At 41.7% G+C, this 9,372-nt stretch overlaps 1 protein-coding gene across 3 annotated transcripts in view; it reads right to left on the bottom strand.

Annotated features, from left to right (window-relative positions):
- Positions 1 to 284: 284 nt before the first annotated feature.
- Positions 285 to 9,372, bottom strand: part of HMG20A (high mobility group 20A) — a 78,133-nt gene continuing 69,045 nt past the window's right edge. For all 3 annotated transcript variants that reach the window (XM_034668006.1, XM_034668007.1, XM_002925133.4), the window contains 4 exons: positions 7,893 to 7,968; positions 6,999 to 7,214; positions 6,171 to 6,313; positions 285 to 2,841 (listed from right to left, as the gene is read on the bottom strand). In XM_034668006.1, the coding sequence (XP_034523897.1) occupies positions 6,177 to 6,313; positions 6,999 to 7,214; positions 7,893 to 7,968 (429 nt within the window). In that variant the 3' untranslated portion in view covers positions 285 to 2,841; positions 6,171 to 6,176. The remainder of the gene's footprint in view (positions 2,842 to 6,170; positions 6,314 to 6,998; positions 7,215 to 7,892; positions 7,969 to 9,372) is intronic.

Raw genomic sequence — 9,372 nt, 5'->3', positions numbered from 1 at the left:
GAAAGCCAGGTTCTCTCACCTCTAGGATTTTAAAAGCATGGTGGAAATAGGTGAGAGATTTCCTTTAAAAATGATTTTGATTAGTTAAGTAGTGGTTATTTTTAAAAGCAAGCATCTAAGGACAACTAATCTCTTCTGTCAAAAGGAAGAACATCAGACTTCTTTCATGTTGCCTCCAGAATACTACTGCTACATTAAAATGAATTATAACTCACTGTATTGTTGTAACATACATGAAAAGAGTTGAACTCTCAAACAAGCTAAGACACATTTTGAATAAGCAATTAGTAAAATGAATGTGTTAATGTTTTAAAAGCATAACAGTCTTGATGATTAATGTGGAGTTGACAAAGTCTTTAAGATGAAAAGGCAGAGGTAGGACTTTTTTCATTACAATGCAGGGAAAATTGAATGAGGTGGATTCAACATAGAAAAGTTTTAATGAGGCAAGTGTCAAGCAAGCGCATCAACTTCTTCAAAAACAAAGAAAATCTAAAAGTTTAATTACAAAAACACTTGTACAGAAAACTTGGCATTTCAACAGTTCCAAACACACATACACAATTTTTTCCCTAAAATGTAATGTTGTCAGAAATAAAACACTTTGTCTTACTTTCCTCAGCTGCTCCTTGTGTTTTAATGAAAGAAAAAAAGAAATCTGTAACACTGAATAGGCAACAAGTTACTTCTCGAGAAGAACCTGTAAGTGTGCAGGGAAACACGAGTTCGGTACTGCGTCAGCCTGTAACCTCACTTACCACCTCCTGCTTGAGGAACACAGACCTGCTTTACAGAATCTGATAGTTTTGTGGTAGCTGAATCCCAGCCATAGGAGTCAGGTATGTAGCAACTGGGAGGGGCAGTATTTCAAAAGCAGGCTATGTATTTTGTGAAATTGGTTTCAGAGTGTAGGCTCTTGCAAGATCTGGGGCATTCCTGAATACGCAAATGTTTCAAGTCAATGTCAGATGTCCTAGCTAGAATCTGGAGAATGATAATCTTTGGACCAAGTTACAGCCTTTCCTGGTCAACAGTGCTGGTGACAAAGGTGCACAAAACTGACACAAAGGAGAAACAGAGAGAAATATCAGGAGGAAAGGAAACGGAGACAAAGTGTCTGGAGGAAGGCAGACACAAACTTCCAGAACTGGCTTGGCTGTCCTGTGACACACAGGGTGTTCCAGCTTGGACTGAGCAGGCAAGGAGGCTGAGGGAAGTGACAGGAACAGCAGGTGAGGGCAGGAAAACAGAAAAATACAGAACAAAGCAGGCCAGGCTTATGGCGACAGATAATGCTGGGCTCTTATTCGAAGAAGTTGCCAAGCAGTGGTGTGTGGGCTTCAGTGCATGGAAATTTGCCGTATGCTCACATAACATTTTTTAAAAAGGTTGTTTTTGTTGTTATTTTATTTCCTTTGGGCTAATAAATCAGGTACGGAGATGCTGAGAAGACAGGATGGTGCAGCAACACAACGGGGGGTTTCTGGCTTGTACCCTGGCTCATGAGCAGATTGTGAGGGGGACACACTTCCACCTGCTTCAGTGGCGTGGTGCCTAGACAATGGGCTCAGTATGCCCCACTTTGGTTCCAAAGATCTCAGCTGCAACTGTCAGCCTTGTGCTCCAGAGCATCAAAACAGAACACAACAAAACCCTGAGGTGAGAATCAGAAACCTCTCTTCCCTTTGGTGTTAAAAAAAAAAAAAAAATCACTTCCTAAGAGGGGAAAAGGAAGGGAAGCCTGTCCTTTTGACGTGGATTTTGCAGTTGCGGCTACAGAAGGAAGACGAATTCCTCCGTGCCCTTGCTTGTCAGCTCAAGAGACGATTTTGAACATTTCCACCTGTCCCTATCCTTGCATCAGTATACCTAAAGCAGCCAGGGATTCCCTCAGTTCTCACTCACGATAAACTTTGGGTTTTTTTTTTTTTTTCAATGCCAAATGAGAAACTACTTTTCCCGTTCTCTCCTATTTGCCAATGACCTTTTCCTTAGCAAAAATGCTCCACAAGACATTGCCAACAGATGGGAACAGAAGAGCCTTGCTGGGGCTGGGACACCGTGTCTGTGCAGGAGCAATGCTTAGGAAACAGCAGGCAGTAGCAAGGAGGAAGGAAAGAGTATTCTCCTTCAGGGCAGCAATCACAAAGCCTCAGTGAGGGCCGGCACCCACTGAGCACCATGTGGGGTAGGAAACACAGCCTCGCTCCACAGGGCACTGTCAACAAGAAGCTCCTTTCTTTGGAGTCACAGCAGGACAATGATGGGAGAAGCCTGGGCCTGTCCAATGAGAGAAGCTCTCTTTCAGAGCCCTGCTGAGCAACAGAGCCCAGAGGTCAGAAAATGGAGATGTTGAACTTGGAGGGGGTGAAGGAAATAAAAAATCATTCCCAAAGGTATATATATAAAAAAAAAAAAGTGACAGGTAGGTAAGAAAAGCAGAGCCACTGAGAAAAGGGTCCCATGCGATAGAGCAATGAGAAAGGCTTCCCTTCTGCTGCAGGAGAGGTCAGGGTCAGGGTGGCCGGTGGGCAGAATCTATGCAGACCCACTTTATCAGAAAGAAATGCAGATGACAGGAAACCGAAGACCTGGGAGAGTGGCTGTATACTTTCAAAGCTGCACAAGGACAGTTCCACAGGAAGTGTGTATCCATGTTCCTCTAGCTGCTGTCTCATACGGCTTCCCGAGGTGAAGGCTTGAACTCCTCTAACCGACAGCTCTTTCCCAAGCACAGCAATTTGTACCCCCTCTCTGCCTCCACTCAGTTCAAATTTCCATGGATGGCTTCTCATTCCTCACAAGTAAAACCACTTACAGAACATCTTGGCGCTCTAAGACCTGTAGGATTGGGAGGGAGAAAAACAACGAGGATACCAAAAAGGTAAGCACTGATCAGAAAGGTTAGGGCTCTGGGTTAAAAAAAAATGCTCTGTTCTATTTCTGGTGGAGTTGAGGTGAGGAGCAGGGTGCGTGTAAACACAAGAGCTCATAAGGCTGCAAGCACACAAGTTCACTGAGATGTTTTAGATAACATTTCAAAGCAACATGGCCCTGCTCCAGTTCAGCAACAATGGGGAGGTAGGAAAATCGTCAGCCCAACACAGAGAAGGGCCAAATCTGATGATGGAAAATTAGTACTCCATTTTAGTGCAAAGAATGCATAATCAATCAAAACCAATTTTCTTCAAGCATAAATGTAAAAATTTTGGCATGCATGTAGAAATGTATTGTGTGCACAGGATCAATACATTTTCTTACGTTGCTAAAAATGCAATCGTGTAAGAAAGGTTTTTTTTTTTTTTTCAATTCCTCAAAGAGCCGAATATTTTTCATTTGGTTAAGCTGAAATCAAGTAACATATGGATTTTGACAGTTTATGTAACATGGTCACCTCTCAGTGTGAAACTGCCCCCACGGTTTCCTCCCAGCCCTACTTCTTTTCTAGGTACCAGTTTGACTTGGAAAAAGGTGACAGCTGGGGCAAATCTTTCATTGTATATCCAAAAAAATGATTTTTAAATAGGCTGACCAAAATTTTATAACATTATAATTACTGGATTGTAAGTTTTTCTATTTGCTTCCTATTTATCTTAATGCTCACATTCCAAGGTTTTTTAGTGCTTTCCCCTTACACCTGCCCCTACTCCTTACAGCAATGTTTTAGAAAGCCCGGTGAACCAAAATTTAGGTATATGTGTTCTAGTCCTGGATTCTGCACTCATCTACTTAGATATTTTTCAGGCAAGACATTTTACCTCTTTGGGACCCAGTTTCTTCCTATGTAAAATGTTGGGATTTCTAAAGGTCCCTTCCAGCTCTAATATGCTCCTGAAACTGTAGAACACTGGCTTCCCTTCGCTCACTGGCTCCTGACAGCGGACGCAACCTTTGCCAAGCTCACGTCAGAGTAATTAATTGCACCACGAATGCTGGGGACATCAGGCCTAGCTGTCTGTACATATCTGTATAATGAGGCCAAGCTAGTATTAACCACAGTCTCTATAATTGTTTCATTTGACAGTTTCGAGGGGTTTGGGGAACTATCTACTCTTAGTTATGTTTGCAGGACTAGATTGTAAGAATCTGTAGTAATAAAAACAGTTCACATTTCAGGTATTTCTTTTTTTAAGAGCAAAATACAGGTTAAAATCAAGGATAATGCTAACATCTAGGTTTTCAACGACACCTCTGAAAGCAGATACCACAGTTTAGATCCTGAGATAGGCAAAGCTTTAGGAGAGTCTTACTGGCAAAATGCTCAAAATAGAAAACCACTTTTGAGGGGCACCTGGGTGGCACAGCGGTTAGGCGTCTGCCTTCGGCTCAGGGCGTGATCCCGGCGTTATGGGATCGAGCCCCACATCAGGCTCCTCCGCTATGAGCCTGCTTCTTCCTCTCCCACTCCCCCTGCTTGTGTTCCCTCTCTCACTGGCTGTCTCTATCTCTGTTGAATAAATAAATAAAATCTTAAAAAAAAAAAAAAAAGAAAACCACTTTTGGCTCAAAACTTGCAATAACTGCCCTATACCTATGTGAGGAGACACCATATTATCAATTACTGTGTTTTTCACAATCTTCCACAGTTTCTCCTAGCTCTCTCTTTTCAAGCCTACAAGAGTGCTAATTGAAAACACTGTGTGAAAATGAGAAGGATGATGAGCTCCTGAAAATCCCAGGCCTAGATTTACAAGCTGTTCCCTTCATAAACAGCAGCGGTAATGCCACTTCTTTATTCTGTAGGGAGTCCAGCCATCTCTTAGAAGTACAGTCTGTTCCACCTGCCTACCCACTAGAAGGATGGTAATCCTTTCCCCACCAGAACATGGCTGAGGCTAAAGTATAATGAATTGTCTTGCAGAGTTACCATCCAACGGCATGGCCAAGGAGAGGCTACTGCTTTTGTCTCTGCTAGCAGATGTTGCCTCATTAAACAAAGAATCATGGGTTTTATTTATTCTCATACATTTTGCTCAAGGTCCACACCATGCTAGAATATGAATATGTATATGAGTGCACTCATGTACCTGCAGGACAAATAAATAAAGATTCAAACCCATGACTGGCCATTGTAAGGAGCACGTCCTGCTGTCCACTTTTGTTTTTCTACTCATATACGGCCACCTCACCATATGGTTCTAGGATTTCCACAGTTTATATGTCTGCAGGCACTGACCTGCAGACCAAAGGGATGTCAATTCTGTGGGATGGCATACTACAGGGCACCCTAGCTCTAGGGATTTAGGTGAACACATATGAGTTCTATTTAAGAAATGACACCTGATGACTGACCATTAGTACCAAAAGTTTATATGGGCAGAGACTTTCTGGAATTGTACTTTTTTTCTTTTCTAAGAGAACATAACACATGCTACCAGTCATTTGGTGAGTATATTTTAGAAGGCTTATTTTCTCTCTCCTCTCTTTTTTGCTTATTGAGAGTTTTTTTTTTTAAATCTATTTAAAGTCTTTTTATTTTTTATTTTATTTAAGTAATCTCTGGGCCCGACGTGGGGCTGAAACGCACCACCCCAAGATCAAGAGTTGTGTGCTTTTCTGACTGAGCCAGCCAGGTGCCCTCCCTTCTCCGTATTTCAAAGTCTAACTCTCTTTCAATAGGGCAATAGCTGTTTCACTGTAAGGATAGTCCACAGTGACATTTAACATACAAAAGTTGATCTTGATATTGAGTGTTGTATGAAAAGCTTCTTACTTATGTAGGTTTATCATCATAAGATGTCTCAGTGACTGCCGTTGTAAGTTATCATTCGTATTTTCAAGGGAAAAGGAAGCTTAACAATTAAGTGGTATTTATTTTGTTCTAAGTGCTGTTTTGGGGGTGATTTCCTCTAAACTTCTCATTCACTCTTCAAAACCCTTTGGGAAACTAACACCAGAGAATACAACTAATAACTAACGAAGCTGGAATGGAGGTTCAACCACAAAAAAATCATGCTTTTTCCTTTAAACCATACTGAGGCATGGATGAGAAAGAACTCTTTTCTAACATTATTTACTACATTTAGTAACCATGTAACAGTAATTTTAATGAAGTCCCCAACTCATTTATTTGATGTAATGCCAGGGTTTTAGTAACTTTGGGAAAGTCTACTGCCTTCTTATTTTTGATGACGTGTTGGCACATACATATCGCATCAGTGAGCACTCACCATTCCCTAACGATCAAGCCTGTTCACAACTTCTCGAACTGTAGCTATGAAGTTTTCATTGTCTTGGGGATTAGCTAAAATAATACTGTGCAGTCTGTTCATATATGAGTCAATGGTGTCCACCGTAGGTGTCTCTCCACTTCCTGAAGTGAGATAAGGAGAGAAAGTAAGAAAATCCTCCCTATTCGGTTCAGCCGTAGCACACTTAAGCGCCTCCAAGTACAGGTGGAGTCACTTGATCTGCTCCATAGATAAGACTTTCATTTCAGAGGAGAGACTTTTGAGACCTCAAAGAAATGAAATTAATCCACATATCCTGAATAAAAAGATGGGCTATATAACTGTTCTATAATATATACGAGTAGCTGCATATAACAAAAAGTTAGAGACTCTCCCTGCTTTCTGCTGTGATTATCCTTCACAGGAAAGAGGATACAAAAAATACTAGTTTTTGTTTTCCTCTTCCTTCCATTAAAACAAAATTACAAAACGAGCAAACATATATAAGAAAAATGCTCTACTCAGAATTTATCATCCAGTTTCCATTATTCTGAATATCAAATTAAGCTTAATAGAAAGGAAAGTAAATTACATTAAAATACAATTGGAGAAAAATTTAAATGACCAGAGAGCCTGAAATTTTGGATGACTGTAGCCAATACTGAGATACTATTATAAGACTCACAGAAACCCCTGAGGCAAGAAAACCCTTATATTGTTGACTTTCCTCTTGGCGGGGAGACTTCAGCCTCACCCTACTAATACCAAGACAAGATAGCACCTGCTCCCTTCGCCATCACCGAAATGCTCAGGTAAGGGTGATATTACCAGGCAAGGGCATGCTGGCAAAGCTGCTGGTCAGCACCTGGCGCAGTGTCTCCAGGTGCTGCTGTAAGACGGTGTTGCGGCTCCGCTCCTGGATCACATCCACCTCCAGCTTCTCCACTGCTGTGCGCATGCTCTCCACGTGCTTCTGCAGGGCTGCATTCCTCTCCTCAAACTCCATGTTGGATTTCCGAAGCTGGCGGAGCTCTGCCTCCCGAGCTGAGGACACACCCCCCGCACAGAACACATGTAGCACTAGGAGTCTCCCAGGATTCCCAAAGACGCTTACAAGGAAGTTCTGCTTAGCTGTCTCTAATTAGCTACCCCACCTCATCTCCCTATTCTCTCACTATAGCCTTCCAGATAGCAATTTCAGCAATAAAATGCCTGGTTCCCCAGAGCTATTTTAATTCTTAAAGCTGGTCATATTCCTACTTAAGATTGCAAGGAACAGTTGCAATTCTCAGTATTTGTGTTTATTTTGTTTTTTAAAACTGTGCAATGAGAAGCCTGAGGGGATCCTGGGAGACTGCAAGGACAGCTGTGGGTCTCCATCTTTACTGCAATGGGGTCAGCTTTGCGCTTACTTATTTTATATTCCGGATGCCCATGTAAGCTTTTGTTTATACAAAGGGTTTCAGGCTAAGAGTCTGAAAGCAACTGAATTAGTGATGATCCAGAGACTGAAGTAGCTTTGACAAAACTGGCCTAGCTTTCCTTCACTGGTTTTTGAGTAGCTACCCTTACTATAGAGTGAAATCGAAGCAGTTTTCTCCTTCCAGACCAGTCCTAGGGTCAAGAATATCACTACAGCTGCTTTTGAGCAATGAACCACCCCCGAGAATGAAACCCCCTGTCACAAACCTGAGAAACACAAAATGATACTTTGGTAATTACCTTTGCTGTGGTTCAGGAATTCCTCCGTAAATATAGGAATGTCAAAAACAGACCGTTCCTTTACCTCTGTTTCTTTCTGTGAATTAAGAGTAACAAAACAGTTAATTCTTTTTCCTTTTTAAAGATTTTATTTATTTATTTAAGAGGAAGAGGAAGCACTGAGGGACAGAAGAAGCAGACTCCCCGCTAAGCAGGGAGCCTAATGCAGGGCTCAATCCCAGGACCCTGAGATCATGACCTGAGCCAAAGGCAGATGCTTAACAGACTGAGGCACCCAAGAGCCTGGTTCTTCCCGCCCCCCCTTTTCTCTTTTATTGAAGTAGAGTTGACACACAATGTTACATTAGTATCAGGTGTACAATGTAGTGATTCCACAAGTCTATACATTATGCTGTGCTCACCAAAGGGTAGCTATCATCCCTCACCATACAATGCCATTACAATAACACTGACTATATTCCCTAGGTTGTACCTTTTATCCCTGTGACCTATTCATTCCATAACTGGAAGACTGTACCTCTCACTCCCCTTCACCAACTTTGCCTATCCCTCTTGCAACCACCAGTTTATTCTCTGTATTTATGGGTCTATTTCTGCTTTTTTGTCTTTTCTTTCTTTCTTTCTTTTTTTTTAAGATTCCATATATAGGTGAGATCATATGGCATTCGTCTTTCTCTGACTTATTTTACTTAGCATAATACCCTCTAGGTCCATACGTGTTGTCATATATAGCAAGATTTCAGTGTTTTTTATGGCTAAGTAATATTCCACTGTGCGTGTGGGTACATGCATATCTTCTTTATCCATTCATCTATTGGTGAACAGTTAGGTTGCTTCCATATCTTGGCTATTGTAAATAATGCTGCAATAAACACAGGGGTGCATATATCTTTTCACAAAACTGTGAATTCTTTTTTTTTTAAAGTAATCTCTAAGCCCAATGTGGGGCTCAAACTCATGACCCTAAGATCAAGAGTCTCATGCTCCATCGACTAAGCTAGGCAGGCATCCGAACAAAACAGTTAATTTTTTTTTTTTTTTAAGATTTTATTTACCTATTTGACAGAGAGAGAGAGAGAGAGAGAGACAGTGTGCACAAGCAGGGGAATAAGCAGAGGGAGAGGGAGAAGCAGGCTCCTCCTGGAGCAGGGGAGCTCAATCCCAGGACCCTGGGATCATGACCTTAATCGAAGGTAAACGCTTAATTGACTGAGCCACCAGGTGCTCCCCAAAAGAGTTAATTCTTAAACAGAAGCTAAATTAAATAGGTATGGCCTTTAGGCCATGTCTTCCTTACAGAAACAGTAGGGTGAGCACGAATCAGTTCAGGTGGAGGTGTGAGGGAAATGTATTCACCTTTTCATTGGAATCAACCTTTCACAGAGCTCAAGCAGGTTAATGATTCCGTTCTCTCAGGTGTACGACTGCTGTGCAATGAGAAACCTTAAAACAAGCCTACATAGGGGAGCCTGGGTGGCTC

Source organism: Ailuropoda melanoleuca, chromosome 9, assembly GCF_002007445.2.
Source record: "Ailuropoda melanoleuca isolate Jingjing chromosome 9, ASM200744v2, whole genome shotgun sequence".
Classification (NCBI taxonomy): Eukaryota; Metazoa; Chordata; class Mammalia; order Carnivora; family Ursidae; genus Ailuropoda; species Ailuropoda melanoleuca.
This window is presented reverse-complemented; position numbering and strand designations above follow the sequence as displayed.